The following is a 21,198-nucleotide window of genomic DNA, read 5'->3' as shown; positions in this document are numbered from 1 at the left end:
ATTCTGGTTTCATCAGGACCCCATAAACCACCACCCAGCCTTCCTTGGAGTGAAATGCTTTATTGCCTGCAGCTTTGCACAGGGCTGGGTGTTTGCCAATATATAAATATACCTCATGTATGCTTTCTCCTTTGACTCTGGAACCCAAACAAATGGGTTATGTTCCCATAACTCCAGAAAGCCACAACTCTGTATGGCGACCCAGGCACTCCTAACGAATTTCATTCTAGACACGGAGAGGTATTCCTCTGCAGAAAAATGGCCCAGCAACTTGGTTCTTAATATATAATTAAATCACCCCCCCCATACTTTGCAGTTATGTTTTATAGCTTATTTTGAGTGTTCATATTTTATCAGAAAATTATAATTTCCCTCTAAATAGGAGTTTTTACAAGGGTTTTGAATTATGATGGCTGGCTTCATGTTTCAACTATAATTAAAACGGGGAAAAGAACTAGTGAAACCATACATCACACATGGTTTGAAGAGGGTTTGGGCCTCCAACCCCCACTCCTCCTCACACCCTGCAGCCTCGGGGCGAGGGTGAGGGGGGTGGGGCACACTGATCAGCTGTGGGGGTGATGGGGGGGGGGTCACAGCTTTGACCACTGGGTGGGAGTAGCTGGTTTTAGGAAGAAACAGAATAGTCTGGAAAGAAGGGGTGAGGAGGGCTTATCCTTTTCATGCTTCCAGACTCAGCTTGACTACCTCCTCCTCCGAGAAGCCTTCCTGACCATTTCGTCCTCTAAGATTTTTCTCACCTCGCCCTGTTCCCTCACTTCATAGCCCTCACCTTCTCCTGAGCAGTCATGTCATCTGTTCGTTAGTCTGTGAGCTCCCTGTCTGTTTCCCCACTGGACTATCCACTCCTTGAGGGCCAAACCTACGCCTTCATTATTCAACCCTGGAGAGCACCTGCTTGCTTATATTAAACAAATGTTTGCTGAATGAGAAAACACACACTAATGAGTGAGAGTGTGAGTGAGTGGAAATACACAGAAACATGGTTCCCTCGGAAAGCAGCTCTGTTGGGATAAGCTTCTGAAGGACTCTCCTTTCCCCACTCCTGTCTCCCTCCCCCCTCCCCACGTTATCCTCCCCCATTCCCCTCCCCCACCCACCCCAGGACACACACTCACCAAGGACCCAGACACATGAGGCTGTCAACTCCCGGCCCAACCTGACCAATCCAGCCACACAAAACCTCTTGCCATCGAGTTCAGGCCTGAAACTCCATCCCGGGGGAGACTGGCCGACCCCAAGAAGCCTGCTGTTTGGTCCTCAGGGACCCCTCCCTCCGCAGGGAGACTGCAGAGCACACGGAGCCCTGTGTTACCCACACAGCGGTGGCCTCATTGTCGCCGGCTAACTGGGCCCGCGGAGCGTATCCATCTGCTGCCCGGCCCTCGGCCATGAATCTTCAGGCCATTATCCCCAAATCTTTAAATTCTTCTTCTGTATCCTTGCAAAGGAAACCTCCCCATGGGCTGGTCATTGGTGAGCCTTGGACGAGAATGTTTATCATGGGCCTGTATTGCCGCCCAGGTGGGCGGGCTCCCTTGTGGTCTAACCCTCTGCTCGCTGTTTTCCATCAGGCAACGGGTTTGGAGTGCAAACCGGTAGCTGACAGCATCCTGTTTTTACGCGACAAAAGATGGGAAGAGGTCAGAAGTGTCCTCACGTGTGCCTTCAGCCCCGAAAAGCTGAATGAGGTAAGACACAGGAAATGTAGACTCTCTTCCTTAAGGAACAGGTTTCTTTTCTTCAAATGCTGATGGAGAGCTGGTTCACCCTGCATCCCTCGTCCACGTGACCCAGCACAATGCCCTGCCTCCTGGGCCTTCAGGCCTCCCTCTTCTGCAAAAAGCACAGGACACTGTACCGGCGTCTTCCATTTCCCCAGCCTCCACACCCTCAGAGGCCCTGACCAATCAAATAACAGCACGATGACATTCCCTCTATGGCCCCGGACCTGCCCCAGGCACTTTGGGGGCACACAGGAGAAAACTGGGGCAGCACTCCTCACACTTACATGTATAATGGACAAAATGCAGATTGTGATGGGGACGGTCTGGGATGGGGCCCCAGACTGCTGTCTAACGATCTGGCAGGGAATGCGGATGCTTCCCAACAGTGAAGCACGCCTTCCGTAGCGAGGGCCCGGAGGACAGTCTGAAGCAAAGGTGGGCTCCGAGTCGGACCCGGAGCGGAGAGAGAGGCCTGCGTTCCTGGGGAGGAGCGGGGTGCGGGTGGAAGAGCTCTGGGTGCGCAGCATGCCCTGGTGGGTGAATGCCCTGGTCATCCTTCCCATGATTTATTTGGGAAATGACATTGTGGCCCCAGCTCACACTCACAGCTCTGACTGTGCCAGGCACCACTCGAAGGGCCTCCTATTGGCATTAACACACAGCCTGCACCGCCTTCCTGTGAGGGACATGCTATTATCATCACCTCATTTTACAGATGAGGAAACTGAGGCACGGAGAGATTAAGTAACACGCCGCACGTCACACCTGTACGAGTAAGCTAGTCAGCGGCAGAGCCAAGATCAGAATCCAGCTCCAGGACTGATCAACCCTTCCGACTGCCCGCTTCTCTCCTTAGCTACGTGGGTCTGTTCCAGGGGTTACCTGGGGGGGTGGAGGGGGGGAGGAGGTAGAGCAAATGGGGCCTCTGTGGAAACCTAGGCACATTAGAAGCAACAATCCTCTATTTTATACCCAAGTTAGGGACCAGCGGAGGTATGGACACCGGTTCCAGACAGAGGTAATAACAGCGTCTCCTTTCCAACCAGTAGAGCTGTCTGAGAACGGTGGCTCCGCCATCCGGTCCCCGGATGGAAAGGCTGCAGCCTCCCTGCAGGAAGGTGGCCCAGAGCACACCCCCCACCCCCCAATCAGGGAGGGAGCCCTGCCCCACGTTAGCCTCCTTACATATGAGGTTTCAAGGGAGAATTTGTTTGAAGGAAGGGCCTGCTTCTTGAAAAAGTTATAAGCACCGGACAAGTTCAAGGGAGGACACCTTTATGATGTGACATCCGCTGGGCAGGGTGCACCCGATTTCTTTACTCCTGGGTCAGCCACAGCGTGACGGCACTATAGAGGCATCGAGCATCTCATCTGCTAAAGTGACACTGATGAAGTGAATCTGATTGGGGGGAAAAAAACAGTAAGAAGGGAAAAGAGTTCTCTTGTCAGTCCTGAGCTATGTTTCCTGGAGGGGGCGGGAAGACCCCTATCAGGGTCTAGATTTCCTTAGCACCTTACGGGGTATATTCCAGAAACGGACACAGTGTCATTTCCCAAATAAATCTAGAGCTTTGGGGACCCGAAGCATTTCCTTTGTCTGGTTCAGAAATCGACATCTTAGTGTCTGAATCGGTTGTGGAAAATAGAGTTCCCCGCAGTGGTTCACAGCTCAAGGATAAGAGGTTGTTGTCAATGAAAGAGAGGGAGGGGGGTATCATAGACGGATCCCCTGGGTTTTGCTTCAGTTCTAGGCCATTGTTTAACATACACCACCAGGGAACTCAAAGCTCCACAGAAAACCATCTTCCTACTAAATCCAGCTCCGTTTGCTTTCTTGGGTTCCCATTTGAGAGGATGCCATTCCTGGGGTGGCGGTTCCTTTCCTTGCCCTCTCTGGAGAGCTTAGACCTGGTGAGTCTGAGGTTCCTGGGAAACACCTAAGCAGACGCATCAGGGAGACGCTGGCTGCAGAGCGGGAGCTCAGGAGCTAAGGGTAGGAAAGACTGCCCTCGGAAACACAGACATGAGTGAGGTCACCTGAAGCACAAGAAGAGCAAAGGGGGCTTCGGGGAGCCCGTTGAAGGGAGGGGCAGAGCAGAAACCTACAAAGAAGACTCGGGAAGAGCAGCTGAAATAGCATTCCAGGAGAACGGGGACGGGAGTATTTCAGGGAGGAAAGGTGTTAAATGCTGCTTCAATAAAGGAAACATGAGGACTGAAGAGGACGTGACAAGGATAATATTTTTCCAAGTTAAACCAATGTGAGTGTTTCATGCTCCATAAATCGTGTCCCTTGTGATTTTCTCTCTCCACCAAATCCGTGGCTCTCATTGCTTCAGAAGGAGACAGTGGGCGCCTCCAGAGCCAGGAAGTTGTTGCTCAATTGGGAACTGCACCCCAGGCTTACGTGATCCATACAGAGACAATGGTCTTGGAAGCCTAGATGTGTTAGGAGGATGGAGTTTTCCTAAACCCCTAAGCAACTTCCCCTTGCATATGAAGAGCAAGCAAGGTTTGGGGCTCTGAGCATGGACTCTGTGACAAGATGAAGGCAGGATGGAGGACATGAGAAGAGGCTGGTTTCTGTTTCATGGAAGATGGAGGGAGGGAAGGAAGAGGAAGAGCAGGCTACCAGACAGTAGTGTCCCAATTGCCTCCTTCCCCAGCCTATGTAACCCGCCCACACCCCTGGTTCCTGGATGGTTCCTCGGACTAAAACCTCCCATTGGCCTCTGGTCTCTAGATCACTGGTTCTCAAGCCAAGAGCTTGTGACCAACAGCTGCACTGGAATCACCTAAAACCCTTGTTAAAAAATCCATAATTCCAGCCACCTAAGACCTGCAGAATGAGGACTTCTAAGCGTGCCTGGGAATCTGTACCTGTCACAAGAGCTAACGTGGAAAGCACTGGTGACCTGCCTTGCTCTTGGTCCCTTGTCCCACCATCTGACCTGTGGCTTACCCACATTCTCAGAACCTGGGCCCCAGGACCACAACCCCCTTTCCCTGCCTTATTCTTCTTTGTAGCTCTATCACCAACTAACATTCCATTTACTTGATTTCATTTTTCTTTATTGTTAACTGCACGCACGGCACTAGGCACATAATGGGCTCTAAGCAATGATTTGCTGAATGAATGGCTGAATGAAGAATCAAAGAAACAAAGGAAGCTTTCTATGGAAGGATATATATTAAAACTGAGATAAAAGGAAAATAATCTTATCAAGGAAAAATTAAATGTGAGGATGCAACCAATTGTTGGCTTCCTCCTCAGAGAGTTACCATATAGATACGTATGGAAGTAGAAAAAGTAGATGACGCCCAGCCATCATGGCTCAGTGGTTGGGTGTCCATCTACTAGTATGAACCAGAAGGTCATGGTTCAATTCCCAGTCAGGGCACATGCCCGGGTGGTAGGCTCCATCCCCAGTGTGGGGCGTGCAGGAGGCAGCGGATTAATGATTCTCTCTCATAATTGATGCTTCTATCTCTCTTTTCCTCTCTGAAATCAATAAAAATATATATATTTTTTAAGAAAGAAATAAAAAGCAGGTCACAAGGACACAAAGAGGAGAATGAGGTGCTCAGGGTCTGGGTGGAGGAGGCAGAGCGGGAAGAAGCTCAGAAAACCAGCAGGAGCCTGCACTTCACTTGGTAGCTGGTTCCTAAGTTAGTTTTCCCAGAAATAACTTTGAAATATCAATTATCTCCAGTCCTTTCTGAATTTGTAACTAGCTTTTTGGGCTTTATTTTCAAACATCAGAGCACATTCTTGAAATCAAGGCTTGTTTTCCCTTGGAAGTCTCAGGCTTTTTCCCATGGTGCCTTGGCAGCCTACGTCCTTTACTGTGTCTGTGTCATTAATATTCAAATGGCACTGGCTTTATTTATGTGGATATTAGGCTGCCTCAGTCAACAATGCTTGAAAGTTACTTTCAAATCAGCATTATATCACGAATCCATATTTTTTTATTTAAAATGAAATTGGTTTCCGGCTTAAGTTGTACCAGGGATAATATAGAGAGATAGAGAAACAATGAAAATCGACTGATTCATGCCTAACTCCAGGAGAAGAGACCATCAAGTCATAGCCCAGTGACAGACGAGTTATTGAGATTTATATTAAAGGGTGGCTAGGTGGTGCTGGGGAAACAACTGATTACTTTATTGGGGGGGGAATTTCGTCAGATTAACCTGCCAGAGTTTTCACCCTGTCCCCTAAAGGATTAATTTTTTTTAAGGGGCAACTGGTACATTTACTTAGATTTTTAGAGCCTTCTTCTAACTTATTTACCAAAGACTATTAATGAGTAACCCTGGGATTGTGTAAAACTTTATTATGGGTCAGGAAGTAAGTAAATTTTTCTTCAGGAAACAAAACGGGGGGCTAATTTAATTCTTCGCTGAGGGAAATATACAATAGAAGTAAGGGGATTCCCTGGAGACCCAGGTTAGCACTAATTTTATCTCTAAATTTTATAACTCATCTGAAAGAGGGAGAACACCGGGCAATCTATACATTTGTATATTCCTCTAAGCTCTCTGAGTTGAAAAGTATTAAATCAATTGGAATAAGTTGCTAAGACTGTTCTCAGGTTGTGTGTGTCAGCACAAAAGTGGCAGCTAAACCTTCAGTGTAAGCAAGAATAAAATAATACATCGAGGAGAAAAGCATTTCAACTACACTTATGTGACGATGAACTTCAAACGAGGAATTACTACCAAGGAAAAGGATTTGAAATCACCGAGGGCCAAAAAGGCCTTATGGTCATACAGTTCGGTGAAATATTGCAAACCATCTTCTTAGAGATTCATCGAGTACCTTAACATTTTTAAGGCTTGGGAGAAACCTGCAGTAGCGAGATCTTTGTGCCTTTGTTTATTCTGGGTGCAAATAAGTTTGCAGGAGGGTAGTTAATGTCATAGTCGGCTATTGAGAGAAATGAGGCGATTGGACACTATGTCTTTGGATGCAGAGTTCATGGGCAACTCCATTGTCAAGTGCCTCTTGAGCAGAGACCAAGCTCCAAATTGGATGGACCAGGGACCATGGACCCAACCCAAAATGGTGGCTGGTATATTCTCAGTCCTCAAAGCTGGACAGAAGTGATGGACATTCTCTCATTCACCCAGATAATTAAGCTGGTGGGGGCCCACTGAGCAGATATAAGAGAACTGGCAACTTCATGCATGACTTCCTAAGGCTGTGTGTGTGTCACTCAAGAGGAAATGAGCCAATTGTAAATCTGTGCTTGGGGGCTCAGCGAAAGAAAGGCCCGACCGACTGGGGAGGTTGGTATCTCTTCCAGTCACCGGGAATCCAGCTTGATGCCTAATTTTTCACTCCCATCCAGATGTTTCCTTTCAGGAAGGCACAGGCAGATGAATCTTAAAGGCAGAGGCAGATGTGGTGATTATTCCCTCCAGGCCTTTCTTGCCTTGAAGAAGACATATGACACCAGGAGGACTACGATTTTTAAAAATTTAGGTGGATAAAGCCCGCTTATGAGTAAATGCATAGTTACAACCATCTCAGTGCAAAAGTCTTTGCAGAATTACAGCCATCATCACAGTTTAGTGTGGCCTTTAAATTTTCACTGTAAACGCGCAGACAGTCATGCGCAACGGCTCCTAAAACAGAAACTCGTCTTCCACTGATGTTAGAACAAAGCAGCGTCCTCTTGGCTGTATCAGCCTCCAGCTGTCTATTTTTAATATTTGCTTTTATTTCTTAATCTTCCCAAACAATAAAAAATGAATTATTATCAAGTGTGGCTGTGGTGATAAATACTTCGGAATCCAAAAGCACATGGTCACTGCCTGACCAGTTGCCCGTTTTCCAGAATGTCTGGTATTTCTCTAACAGCAAGAGGCCCTTACCCTGCACCGCAGTTGTATTTCACTGACACTTAACCTCCTAGTTAAAATTGATATAATGATGAACTGTTTAAATTCTGGTTAAAATGGTCCTTTTCCATCTGCGTTCAAATGAAAACACACTCCTCATCATGGGCACCCCATCCTGGGTTATAATTTGGCTCTCCTTTGCCAGAATTACAATGTCACTTCGACTTGCCACTGGTTAAAGCTAAGAGCATCTCAATGTGCCTCCTAGCTTGTCTGTTGCCTGGCAACACCAGCAGCCACCTCCTTTTGAGGGTGAGTTCTAATTGGTCAAACTCTTGACAGGAGCCAAGAGTGATTAGAAATGACATTTTATTATTCAGATAGATGGCTAGAACTGATATATATCAGCAGGAAATTTTGCATAAAAATAAGTCATGGGTGTTTTCAATATCTGGGTGGCAGAGGGAGGTTGTAAGTTTTGCTAACTAGTATGAATTTTACATTTATTAGTCACCTGTTTAGAGATGTCTAGTACTTTCGGTATTACTTTTTCTATTTTTTAAATCAACAATGTAGTTCAATACCATTTCCCATCTGTATTAGCTGACCTTTATTTATTCAGAAAATCACCCTCTAATGTCCATTCTAAAACAGCATCGATGCCCACAGGTGCCAAATAGAAATGAAACATTAAATTCATATAGTCAACCCATATTTACTAGTTCCTGTCTTTAAGGGGTTTATCACATAGAAGGGCAACAAGGTGTCTGTATTCCTACGTCATTTCCAAATAGTGGGATACGGTGGCACTGTGGGGACAGGGGGGCAGGTAGCATTGGAACTGAGCCCTGGAGGTTTTGCTGAGTTCTGACAGAGTGAAAGGTGCTTTGCAGGTGGAATGAGCTGCAGGCACAAAGTCATCTGGATGAAAAAGTACAGGGTGTGTTTGGGGAATAGGGAGTATAAACTGGCTGGAACACAGAGTACACGCAAGCACTTAGTGAGAGCAAATGGGAAAAGTAGGTTGAGGCACACAGAGTTCCCAGTTCTCTGCTGGGGGTGGGGGGAGTGCTTGGTGTGCACTTCACTGAGTAGCCAGGAGCTATTAAAGACTTGAAAGTGGTGGGTTGAGGAAAAAAGCGTTCCAATTCAGCCATTTAGCTTCCAAGATCGATCTATCTATCTTTCTCTCTCTCTCTCTCCCCCCCCTCCCTCTCTCTCTCTCTCTCTCTCTCTCTCTCTCTCTCTCTCTCTCACACACACACACACACACACACACACACACACACACACACAGACTCATGGGCACACACTCTGGAGCAGATGAGGACAGGTCTCCACTTAGATGTCTCCACTTTGCATGGCCCTAAAGGGGTGGCTTCTGGGGGCTGAGTATGGATCTCAGGGTGGTGGCCTGCACTCAGGCTCTTTTCTGAATCTTTCTTCATAGATGACAAATGGAGTCACCCGGCCTCCACACCATCAATGTGTGGGGTCATTCCAGTTTACAGAGACCCTCTCCTCCAGCCCCCTCAGGAACTGTGTCTCTCCTAGCACTCAGCCTGTCTCCATTCTCCAACCATCCTGGGGCTCCAAAGGCTCAATGGTGTTTGTTTTTTCAAGTTCGTGGCATCAGAACTGGATTGAGTGAGATTATAACCTCGATGTTAATTAACTGAGGAGCAAAGGGATTATGCATCCTGGGGAAAAAAGGCAGTGTCAGAAGTCAAAGGATCTGGTGTCCTAATTCTCACTTTTACTAAATTATTTGAGCTTAAAAATCACCAGAGTCTGCCTTTGAGGTCTTTATGTAATTCTGAAATAAAACAGATACAGAAAGGCTTTTTTTAGGGATGTCATGTGGTGGAGCAAGCAGACAGGCCTCCTGAGCTGCTGTTTACTGCCCTGAACTAGGAAGCTGCCTGCTCTTTCCATGGTCCCCAAGCAATGGTCTCAACCTGGTGGCCACTGACCTCCTTGGAATCCCAGAATGCCCATGGACAGGGACTTTATAGCTCATTGTAATTAGCCCCACATCTTGGGGTGAGGACCCAAATTCAGAGATTCCAATGACTTGCCCAGAGTAAGAGGTAGAACCACCATGGATGGGCCTCAGGTCTTCACTCAGGGCAGCTCCCAGGAAACTGCACTGCATTCATGCTAACATCAACGTGTTAATGTTTCTTGGATACATTCCATGTTAAGGCCCTTAGGGAACACTCAGCCAATCGGTCATCACATAGCTATTTGTAGAAAACCAACTGGATGTGTTGCACTGTGCTCATTCCTGATAGAACAAATGCCAAGAACCTCAATAATACATGACAACATGTAAGAGTTGACACATGATAGTAATATTCGGAATTGATTAGTTATCTATTGCTGTGTAATAAATTACCCCTAAATTTAGCATTTTTAAACAACAAATCTTTATTAGCTCATATTTTCTGAGGCTCACGAATCTGGGCATGACTTAGAGGGGTGCTTCTGTCTCAGGGTCTCTGTAGTCAAGCTGCCAGCGGGGCTGTGGTCTCACAGGAAGGTTTGACTGGGGGAAGGCGGGCCTCGAAGTTTACCCACATGGTTATTGGCAGGTTTCAGTTCTTAACAGACTTTAGAAAGCAGAGTCAGAAGCTTGTTCTACATCCTTCAATCAATGGGGATCTCCAAAGGTTTTCAGCAAAATATTTCTCAGGTAACAAGTATTTTTGGAAGGCCAATCTGGTGACTGCAGACAGGATAGATTAGAAAGTGAAAAGACAGGAGGCAAGAAAGCCAGAAGGTTCTTTTGAAAAAAAAAAAAAATACAGTCATTGTTCTCAAGAAGCAAGATAACCATATTCCAGGCAACCTGTGGCAAAGCCTGAAGCAGAGGGGTCACTGGGGAAATAAAGATGGAGAGACAAATTTGAGAAAGGAGTGAGGATAACTTGATGAGGCAACACACGTGGACCAATGGGTGTTGTCTGTGAGGAATAAGAGCAGAGAGACTGGTGCTGGCATCCAAACCAGTCTTGGATCATGGGTGTCCCAGGGCTTGCAACTCTCACTGCCTTCTAGCCTAAGTCTTCTGCCTATTTTGTTTCTGATCTTTGTCATGACTCTTCAAGGGAGCAATTCTTATTCCCATTCTGCAGATGAAGAAATTGGCCCCGTGAGGTTAGGTCAAACACAACTAAGAAGTGCTAAGGAGAGGAAACCTAACAATTGGCATTGGCTTTGAATGTTTTCTCTCCCTGGGGCCAAGCTTTTCACAAGGTCAAAGGCTTGGCCTTGAGGAAGAGACTCCAATGATGACATTCTAGGGGCTGCCCAACAGGGGAGAAGAAAGCCTTTGAGCAAGAGACTGTCTCGGCCTTCTGGGTCTGTAGCCCATACGCTGTCTCCTTTGCCCACCCACAGAGCCCTCTCCAGCTTCTTGAATGAGCTCTCTGGCCCTTGGCCTGTGCCTTGATGCTGCAGAATTCCTCCGTTCGGTAAAGATCCCATCCGCTTTGTTTTTCACTGGGCCACTTAGATTATATGGCAAACTGCAGGTTACCGAGGGCTTCCTTTCTTGGGGAATTTCCTTCCCAGCCTGAGAACGGTACTTTACTCTGGATGGTTACTGCAAGCTACCACATAGCTGACCAGCCGTCCACTCAGGGGCATCTATAAGGAAGATAACCCATGTGAGAGCTGACAGAAGCAAAATGGGGGCTTTCTCCCAGGCTTGGCTGCTGGGCTGATCTCCCCACAAGAAGAAATCATTCTTTAAAAGCCTAATAGCAATAATATTTTATCTGACTGCAAGTGTAACATATGTGCAGTATGAAAAATCTGGGGGGGGGGGGGACAGAAAACAGAAATCACTCATTATGCTACGAAGATGAAAAGTAACAGCCGAATGAGCGTCTTCTATGAAGATGCGTGTGATGGTAACGTGTGTTCCTCTGTGCGGGCGTTTGCACAAGCCACCTCTACCTGCTTGTCTGCAAATCTGGGGGAATAACCGCGGGGCTTGTGGATTGTGTAAAGACAATCGCAAACCCATCAAAGAGCGTTTCCGTTGGTATGTGACACAGGTAAGGGTAAATATCCCGTGACTGCTTGTGCGGGATGCAAGGAAGAAAACCTGAGACGGTGGCTCCTGGCCAACGCGCAGATCCTGCTCTCCTGCCTGATGATATTCTCCCTGCATTGCTTTTAAAAACATTTTTCATAATTCATGCCCCATCTCATATCACATTAACCCAACTAAAAATGTCATCCATTCAGCTCTACAGACAGAGGCAGAGTGTGGTAGGAAATTACAATCACGCCAGCCAGCAACAAAGAATTCCAGTCACAAGCACATGGAGGGACCAGTGCCGGGCATCTGGCCCTCCCCCTCTGCACTGTCCAGGCATATGATTAGGTTCTGTGTGGGCGGAGCTCTCTCTGTACACACAGCATGCTTCTGAAGACTTGTATGTAAATCAGTCTTATATTGCATCCCATTTTGGTGCACTAAAGAGGCTTTAAGCTTGACATCTAAAGAGACTTCTTTTTTTTATTTATTACTATTATTATTATTATTATTATTATTATTATTATTATTTAGAGATAGAGGAAGGGCTAAGGAGAGAGAGACATCAATCGGCTGCCTCCTGCACACAACCAGTGGGAGAAAGAACCTGCAGCCCAGGCGCATGCCCTGACCAGGATTGAACTGCTGATCTCTCAGTGCATGGGATGATGCCCAACCAATGGAGCCACATCGGCCAGGGCCTAAAGAGACGTCCTTTTAAATAGTACTTTTCTTTTTGTCCCATTACTAGTCTTCTAAACTGCAGCTAAAAGGTATGTCTGCACATGTGATTTGACTGAAGCAGAGTTCAGCTATACCACTAAGCTTATTAAAATAATGGAAGGAGCATAGCTGGTGAAGCCAGTCATAGAAATGCAGCTTAAATAGTACTGAGTCCTCCAAATACCAAGGCGGCCTGAGACTTCTTGACAGTAACGCGCCTCACACACACTTCTGTGCTGACGGATTATTGCACCGATGGTGTGTGAGCATTTAGGAAATAATTCAGTGGTCATGAAGAGTCTATTCATAATGATCAAGAGTAAGCCAGGATAGCCACTCTCATTTCTTTTTTTAGTGGGCTTCAGGATATGGAGATACGATATAGTACATTCAGCAAATCATTTGACAAAGTCTCCCCTCTCCCCCTCCCACTCCCTTACCTATAAGATGCTGCCTGGCTGAAAATTGGCTTAGGCTCCTGCACAGCTGGCCAGAAACAGTGGTAATGACCATTTCTGTGGCCACCTAGAGTAGCCGTCTAGTGGAGGGCCTCGGGCTCGGTGTCTGATCCTGTAGACATGTCAATAAATGGAATGAAGGCTTGGAAGACACGTTTACCAAATTTCAGTTGGAACAAAGGAGTAGCCACATTGCAGGAGATTAGATGTGAGTGATGAGTACACACCTTGGCCCACCCACACCGAGGACAGACACCCAGTGCTCTGAGCTCACTTAAGGCTTCATGAGCAGAAAATCCTCTTTTGCAGGATCTCCCTGTCCTGATACTCCCTTCAGGTCTTGGCCACAGGGGAGTAGCTCAGATGCTCTGCCATCTCTCTGCTGGGTGTGTGGGGGGAAGGGAGAGGACAGGGGAGGTGTCTGCTCAGCTGCCCACAGGTGCTGCCCCTGCCACTGTCCCAGCCCTGGGGACCCACGCAGCCCTGAGCTCAGACCACAGCTCACTGCTTTCACACGACAGGAATGCCCTCTCTGCCTCTTACACAGCGAGGCTCCGGGCCCCGGTGACACAGTTCTTTCCTTACAGCCCAAAGCACACAGGGCTGGCTTGGCGGGAGCAGAGGGAGAGAAGGGTTCAACAAAGCCATGCGTTCCTCCAACCTCCGCCAACAGCCACCCCTCTGTCCCGCTCTGCCAGACTTCTCCAGTCACCCCATGTGTTTTGGAAAGTTAAGAGATTGTTCCACTCAGAACACAAGGTAGGACTTTTTATAACAATACAGGCAATGAAAAATACAGCCTTTCAAATGAATGGACCCTAAAGGGTCAAAAAATCAATTGTACATGGTGATGATTCATGGAGAAAGATCTTATGGTTTTCATTGACCTGAACCTCAATATTTGCCTGTTATATGTCTCCTGAAAAAGTCAACATAACCTGGCTTTGTGCTTGATGTGCAAGAAAATGGTCTATTTATAATTTACGGGATTGCTGTGTTCTGTTCATGGAGCTGCCTCTCAGGTGTGATGCAGGGAGAGGAGAGGAGAGGAGAGGAGAGGAGAGGAGAGGAGAGGAGAGGAGAGGAGAGGAGAGGAGAGGAGAGGAGAGGAGAGGAAATGAGAGGAGAGGGAAGGAGAGGAGAGGAGAGGAGGGAGGGGAGAGGAGGGGAAGGGAGGGGAGGGGATGGGAGGGGAAGGGAAAAGTCAGATTTAGCCTCAATACAACATACCTCCTAACATTTTAGGACTTTTCCCAAATATCTCAAGACTTTATTAGCAAAGAGTGCATCTTGTGTAATCATTAATATCCATTCATTCATTCATCATTGATTCCTTCAACAAATAATTACTATGTGCCAGGCACTGTTCTGGGTACCAAAGACACACACACACACACACACACACACAAAAAAAAAAAAAAAAAAAAAAGGACAAAAATCTCCTGTACCCAGAGGAATTTATATTCTTGTGTCCAAAAGGTAAAATAGAAACATAGATAACATTCCAAAATATGTTTTCCAAAGAAATGCTCAGAACAATGAGGTACAGCATGTTGCTTTCCCTGTGATGTTGCTCTAGAACACATCCTGGATAAAATGTCCCCCTGCCCCCCTCATGCTTCCACCTTGGCTTTCAAACACCCGGGAGAGAATGAATGGTCACGTGAGTGCCCATCAGGCTCCTATAAGAATCCCACCCACTCAAGCCAGCCCCTGTGGGGTCAAAGTGGTGGGCAGCCAAAGTGAGATCTAAATTTGTGGAAGCTGGATAATTAGTTACATGAATGTTCATGACGTCATTCTCTCAGAAAATTTCCATAATAAAAATATTTTACTATTAAAGAAATTCAGCAACTATCCTGTGGGGGCAGAGAAGGCCTCTTGAAGTCACGGGCTCCCCTGATTTGAAGATTATGAGCAATTTAAGCAGAAATGAACAGCCATCCTTCGGAAACGCTCTAAGAATGACTTTTGTATTTAGTGAAGAGTATGGAAAGGGGCAACCTTAGTTCCTCGGATTTTGTATGTGAGTGGAAGACCTAAAGTATAATTGAAACCAAGTTAACATAGATTTGGGCTAATTCCAGAGATAGCACATATGGATTGTGGTCTATTTACTCTCTAATGCTAACCAAATGCCATGAAACCAAATACAGATTGTCATTGCCATCTCAGCACTTAACGACCATTTTCGTAATTATTTCACAGTATTTACTCTACATCCCTTCTTTTTGTGTCCAAAAAAAACCAGATTGCTTAAGCTAAAATAGAAACTTTACAGCTATTGTATGTCATGATTTCTGTAAATTTTAGCCCTTCCTCTTGAATCTTGGCTGCATGAAGATTATCTTCAAAACAATGTCCACTTTCCAGGAAGCACCACCCATGGCCTCTTTATCGGCAGCTGATGTGGGCATGCTGCCCGCGTGGTGTCCTAATCACACCTTTGTTATCCGCTCTCAGGTGACGCCCCTCATCAGCCAAGCCTGCGACCTGCTCCTGGCTCACCTGCAGCGCTATGCGGAGTCTGGGGACGCTTTCGACATCCAGAGGTAAGGGCTGCCACACGGATGAGACGTCCCATTTCCTAATCGCTGCTTCTAATTGTCACTGGAAGTAATTACTGGACAGTGACCTCGGGACCAGCAAACCGCGCACATGCTAGAAGCTCATAAAAGCACGGGTGGACTGACTAATAAGTAGACATGGAGCCCGTATAGAATGTGACGCAGATGTGAACACGGCCCGGGGCAGGTGTGGCATGCTGAGGGAAGTCTCGAGTGGACAGTGGCTTGTGAGTGGACTTGTCCGCTCACCTCTGCAAACCTAGGAGCGGGCCGGATACACCCGGGCAGAAAGGACAGGGTCCTGGGGAAAGTCCCTGCATTTCTACTTCCGGAGAAATCGGGGTGCACCTCAGCCTCCAAGCCAGGACTTAGCGGTGGACACCACATGTAAGTGACTGATGGTCTGACTCTTCTCCTCGCTGTCCTGTGCTCACTTATGGTAGATGAGGGGTAAGGTGGGGGTGGCAGATAAGCCAGAAGCTGACTCGTTTTTATTATCATTGCTAATAAAAATGATAACATAATCATCACTGGCATTTAAACTGTACCACGTTGTTTACACAATCCTCTTGTACACATTCTCTCTGGTCATGAGACGCGTGAGTTGGCCAAAGATAAGGTGGGCACCGCAGCTATAAAAGCAGAGTAAACAACTCTTAAAATTTCTTTATGTCTTTCATCATCGGGATCAGATGAAGCCCCATTCAGTTGTCAGATTGTTTCTGCAGCAGGAGCAGGGCGATGGGTAATCAACGGCAGGGCCATTTTCAATAGCAGCAGCCAAAGTAAAATAAGTCATCTGGAGCCGCCATTGACGCCTCATGGTTGGTGATCGAATTGCTGAGGAAGAGGAACTAAGTATGTGCCTCCATCAAACCCTGAAAATAGTCCTTTTAATGACAAAGGGGTATGAATACCCGGTTGGGGGCCCTTTTAGAATAACAGGGGGGGGGGAAGATCACTTTAGTTTAAAATGGCCATTTGGGGGGGCAGGTGTCCCCGAGCCCGAGAAGTTCGTTTTTCCGGAGCGTACCGCCAGACCCTTTTCCATCTGTTTGTTTCTAAACTACAGCGTGTGTTTTCTGTGATAATATAATATGTTCCTGAGGCTGGTTCCAAAGTTTGTCTCGTGTTTCTTTGAGAGTGACAGGCCTCTGTGTTTTTTTTTTTGTTTGTTTGTTGCCCTTATGAGAACTGTAAGCCCATGAGGAGGGAGAGGGGGATAACGCTAATGCAACCAGACAAGCAGGTTGTTAATCCATTCATCACAATTTGCTCTGTCTCAACTGATCGTGAGGCGCTGGCTCTGAACAGCTTTGGGGTGACACGCATCGGCGTGGGGTCCCCGTTCTCCCTCCGAGGCGGGGAGTGAATGTACCGCACCGTATGGTGGCGGCTGTGTCTGGCCGAGACGGCGGCCGCGGCCTGGAAGTCGCCTGACGGTGTCCCCGCTTCCCGCCTGTGTTCAGACCGGCTCCTGGCTGTGTCTTGTGTCTCCCGGTATTCCGCTGTCCCCGCTCAGAGGGTCTAAGCGCAGTCACTTTTCTCTCCCCCTGCCCGCTCAGCCTGCGGGAAGCTCCTCTTTGGAGTAAGCGGACGGTGGAGCTCGATGGGCGGGCCGGTGGCACAGCCCTCTCGACATTCCCGTGGTTCCCTCTCCCGTAGGTGCTACAGCTGCTACAGCACAGACGTGGTGGCCAGTGTGGCCTTCGGCACCCCGGTGGACTCCCAGAAGGCGCCCGAGGACCCCTTTGTGAAGCACTGCCGGCGTTTCTTCGCCTCCTCCATCCCCAAACCTCTCCTGGTTTTAATCTGTACGTACAGCTCCTGCCCGGGCGGGGACACGGGGCCGCTGCCAGGAGGGCAGAGCCCGGGGCACGTGGGTGGTGCGGGGCGGCCCTCGGGACCCAGCCTCTGCCACCAGGGGGGGTCTCGTCTCCCCAGAGCCGCTTCTCACCCCCGTCGGTGGCCTCTCATCCCCACCCCTGGGAGAGCAGCGGCCGAGCCCTCTGCTCAGTGCTGTGCGTGCGTTGCCTCAGAAGGTGCCTGAATTCATCCTATAAGAAAGGCATTCTCACCCCCATTTTATAGATGGGGAAACCGAGGCTCACTAGTAGAAAGGCAAAGTCTGAACCCTAAGCCTTTCCCGGGCACAATCTTCCGCCAGCACAATCCTCTGCAGCAGACTTCTCTGCCTGAGGCCCAACGCCCAGCAAACCAGATCCCCTGTGACAGGCGATGTGCGGGTTACCATCCGTTCACTTTGCTCTGAGAAGTGAGCTTTCACCCCCTGGCCAGTTCCAGTGTCTTCCCGCTTTTACGAAAGCATCGAGGTGTTGATGCTATTGTTATTAATGATTGCCACAATGTTTAGCCATTTGCAGGGCCAGTGAATTTTATTCATTCCTCGGTCAGTTTCATTCGCATTGCTCTGCACAGACACTGTAGGAGGAGTTGCAAAGGGGGTCAAGCTTCGTCCTCCTTTGCCCCCCACCCTGCACCCCAGGGAGGTGGTTCCGTGGTCCCACGCCGCTGCCGCTCGGCTCTCCGCCACTCAGAGCCTGTCTCCCTGCCGTGTCTCTGGTTCAGGCGCTGGCTCTTGAAAATGGGCAGAGTATTTGGAGAACTTGTTGGGTCCAGAACAGCCCACAATTGAATTAGAGTCACTTGAAGGCCCGTCTTCCCAGCCCAGCTTCTGCACTCTACCTGTGCACGGCAGGCCCACCGTGAATGCTGGAGAGCTAACCTAAGCCGAGTGCCCTGTCACACCACCCCTCCCACCCCTCACCTCGAGGCGCTAAGCACCCCTGACCCAGGGAGCCCTGTCCCAAGGCCATGGCAGCCATGGCCCAGGCTGCACCTGGCACAGCAGGGGAGGCGCCCACAGTGGGTGGGGCCAGCATCCTTGCCAGCAGCTGTCTGGGCAACACTTAGGGGCGATGCAAGTGGTAGCTCTGGGGACAATTACCCAGTGAGGGCGGGGGGGGGGGGGGAGAGGGGGGCTGAAAAGGACCAGAAAGCTGAGGAAGTAGACCAGCTCTGACCACTCGCTAAGACTTGAAGCACGGCCTGCTCCCTGTTTCTTCTTGGTGAAATACAAGGAGCGTGGGCCCTCCTATCCGGGGCCCGGAAAATTAATTTCGAGGCATGAGATTGGCTTGTGGAGGGCCAGATGGAAGCGGGGATTCAGTCGGATGAGTGTTTATCAGTGTGCGGGGACAGCGAGGAGTCCGGGGGGTGGGGGGATGAGATGCGGCCCCTCCCCCAGGAGCGGGGGGGGGGGGGGGGCGGCCGTTCGGAGGGAAAGACTCTCCTTCAAGGCCGGGCTTGCTTCCTGGCAACAGGCCTCGAGCAGCCTGGGTTTGTCATCGCCCCCCTTTCCAATGCCATTTTTGTTTTTCTCTTTCAAGTATCATTTCCATCCATAATGGTCCCACTGGCCCGGATTCTGCCCAATAAGAAGCGAGATGAACTGAACAGCTTTTTTAACAAACTCATTAGGAATGTGATTGCCTTGCGGGACCGGCAAGCAGCAGCAGAGGTAACGTGTTTTAATAGGACACAGCTTCCAAATGGAAGGGAGCCTCATTTGGCATGGCTCGCGGTCTCTTTTTCCTCTCTTCCCTCCCTGCCCCACCCACCCTTCCGCACCCCGCTGTCCTGCACGGGTCTCCCCCCCAGAGCTTCCCAGGGGCAGGAGACAGAAAGGAGAAAGGTCGAGGAGGAGCAAACAAAGAGAGAGCGAGGGCAGGTGGGAGGCACTGTGGGGAGAGCCCAGAGCCATCTGTCCACACTCCGAGGTCAGTAGAATTAAAGCTGCCCCCCAATTCACCCCCTATTTCAAGCATCACCCCCCGCCCAGGTTCTAGCTGCCCAAAAGAATTCTGCAGGTAAATGTGCCCATGTGTGCTTCTCATCAGCATATAATCTTTACATGAAAAAATGGTGAGAACGAGGTTTTACAGCACGAACAGCATCAATAACAGGCAGCCCTCACCAATCCCACACTCCCCTTCGGCTCCGAGGATGCTCCTGCATATTTTTGTGGTTGGGGGACCCTCTCTGCCTCATTGGAGACCCAAGATTTCTCTCCTCCTTACAGACCTGCAGCACACTTGGCACAACGTAGGAACCGAGTCAAATGTTTGTTCACGGAACTTGGCTGAGAATGGACGTGGGGATTTTTAATGTTAGGGGAAATAATTTCAATGTTGGATATGCTGGTGTGTATGCAACGCTATGCTTTAAGGAACCTGTTACATTCAAGAAAGTGCTTAAAAGGAAGAAAAAAGAAAAAAAGAAAAAAAAAAAAAAAAGGCAAAATGCCTTATTCTGAATTGACTTGGGCACAGGGTCGCTTTAAAGGGGTTTTCTCGAAGGCTGGGGGGCTCAGAGGGACTGGGCGGCTCAGAGGGACTGACAAGGGAAGGGCGGGAGGTCTCGCCTTGGCGGAGGGTGAACCCAGGGTCAGGCTGGATGTGGGGAGCTGGCTCGGGGATGCCCAGCTGTGTCCTCTGGAGACTGGGCAGCAGAGGTATCCAGGCCCAGCAGGCGGGAAGGTGTGGACAAGCTCATGGCCCCTGGGCCCACACCACCATGAACTCAGCTGGGTGCCCTGGCAGGTGTGGGGAGACAGGACACGCCTCCAGGTTCCTGTTTCTCGGGAGTGAGGCTGGGGCTGGGGCAGGAGCGGGAGCAAAGCCCCATTTCGGTGCTGCTAGAAGCGGCCTCCTTGTGAGCACGGGGTCACTCACACCCACACCCCCTGCCCCGACTCCCCCTGAAGCCCACTGGCTGTGGAGTCAGGCCGGAATTCTCCAACTGTGGCACCGCACCCCGAGCCGCTGACGGAGAGGGGAGGGTTATTAAAGATCCAATTACTGGGATTGCCTCGAGCTTTTCCTTTTATAAACTCGAGAGCTATTTGTTTCAAACAATGAGTTGATCTGAGGCAAACCTCCCAACCACAAATCCAGGCCGGCCCGTGTCAGGACAGAGCTATACGGTTACTAAGAAAACTCACTTGAAACCCATCTGAACTCTGCAAGACGTTCCATCAAGCAGATGTGTGTTTGCGCAGTGGAAAATGCGGCGCAGATGTTAAAAGGTAAATATTTTTCCAAGCCCTGGCCGATGGGCGGATTAGACACCTACATCTATCAGGGCGCGTGTTTTGCTGGGAGAGGACCATAAACCAGCAGCGTTTGGGCCCTAAGTGGGCTGTGTTCAAACAGCCCCGTGATGCAGGGCACATAAAAGAAAGCCATCTGCACTAATGCTCCTCGCCGGCCGGGCCGGGCCTGTGAGAGCAGCCCTTTCCGGCCTCTGGGGCCGGAGGGTGAGACGGATTTGTAGAAGCTCGATGGCCCTCCAGCAGCCGGCCTCGGCCGGGAGGCGAGGAGAGGGTGCCAGCTGCGCCCGCCCCGGGGAAACTCCACGCGTGCGGATGTGCTGGTGCGCCCCCTCCTATCGCCGCCCTCACCCCGCTCCACAAAGCCACGAGCAAGCCTCAGGGACCACAGCCGTACCACACGCTGAGGAGTTTCAGACACGCCGGCTGAGAGGCCTGCGGATGTCCTGGGGCCCCAGGCCAGCACCCAGGAGCTGAGGCAGCGGAGGGTCTCAGCTGCCATGTGTGCCAGTATGCCCCCACCTTTGCCCCCACAGGACCAGAGCTAGCAGGGGTGGGGGTGGGGGGGCACCACAGCCATCCAGGCCTTGGCCAAGCAGCAGGAAGAAGGAAGCTGGGGTGAGCCATCCCTTGAGGATGCCCTTTGGGAAACAGAATGAGCAGGGCCAGGGTAGAA

The 21,198-nt window shown here is 49.4% G+C and overlaps 1 protein-coding gene across 4 annotated transcripts in view; it reads left to right on the top strand.

Moving 5' to 3' along the window:
* The window catches only part of TBXAS1 (thromboxane A synthase 1), a 139,129-nt gene that overhangs the window by 77,626 nt on the left and 40,305 nt on the right, over positions 1-21,198 (top strand). For all 4 annotated transcript variants that reach the window (XM_084896754.1, XM_084896752.1, XM_084896753.1 and 1 more), the window contains 4 exons: positions 1,596-1,712; positions 15,288-15,376; positions 17,057-17,205; positions 18,802-18,932. In XM_084896754.1, the coding sequence (XP_084752880.1) occupies positions 1,596-1,712; positions 15,288-15,376; positions 17,057-17,205; positions 18,802-18,932 (486 nt within the window). The remainder of the gene's footprint in view (positions 1-1,595; positions 1,713-15,287; positions 15,377-17,056; positions 17,206-18,801; positions 18,933-21,198) is intronic.

The sequence above is a fragment of the Pipistrellus hanaki genome (assembly GCF_964339955.1).
Source record: "Pipistrellus hanaki genome assembly, chromosome: 10".
Taxonomy (NCBI): domain Eukaryota; kingdom Metazoa; phylum Chordata; class Mammalia; order Chiroptera; family Vespertilionidae; genus Pipistrellus; species Pipistrellus hanaki.
This window is presented reverse-complemented; position numbering and strand designations above follow the sequence as displayed.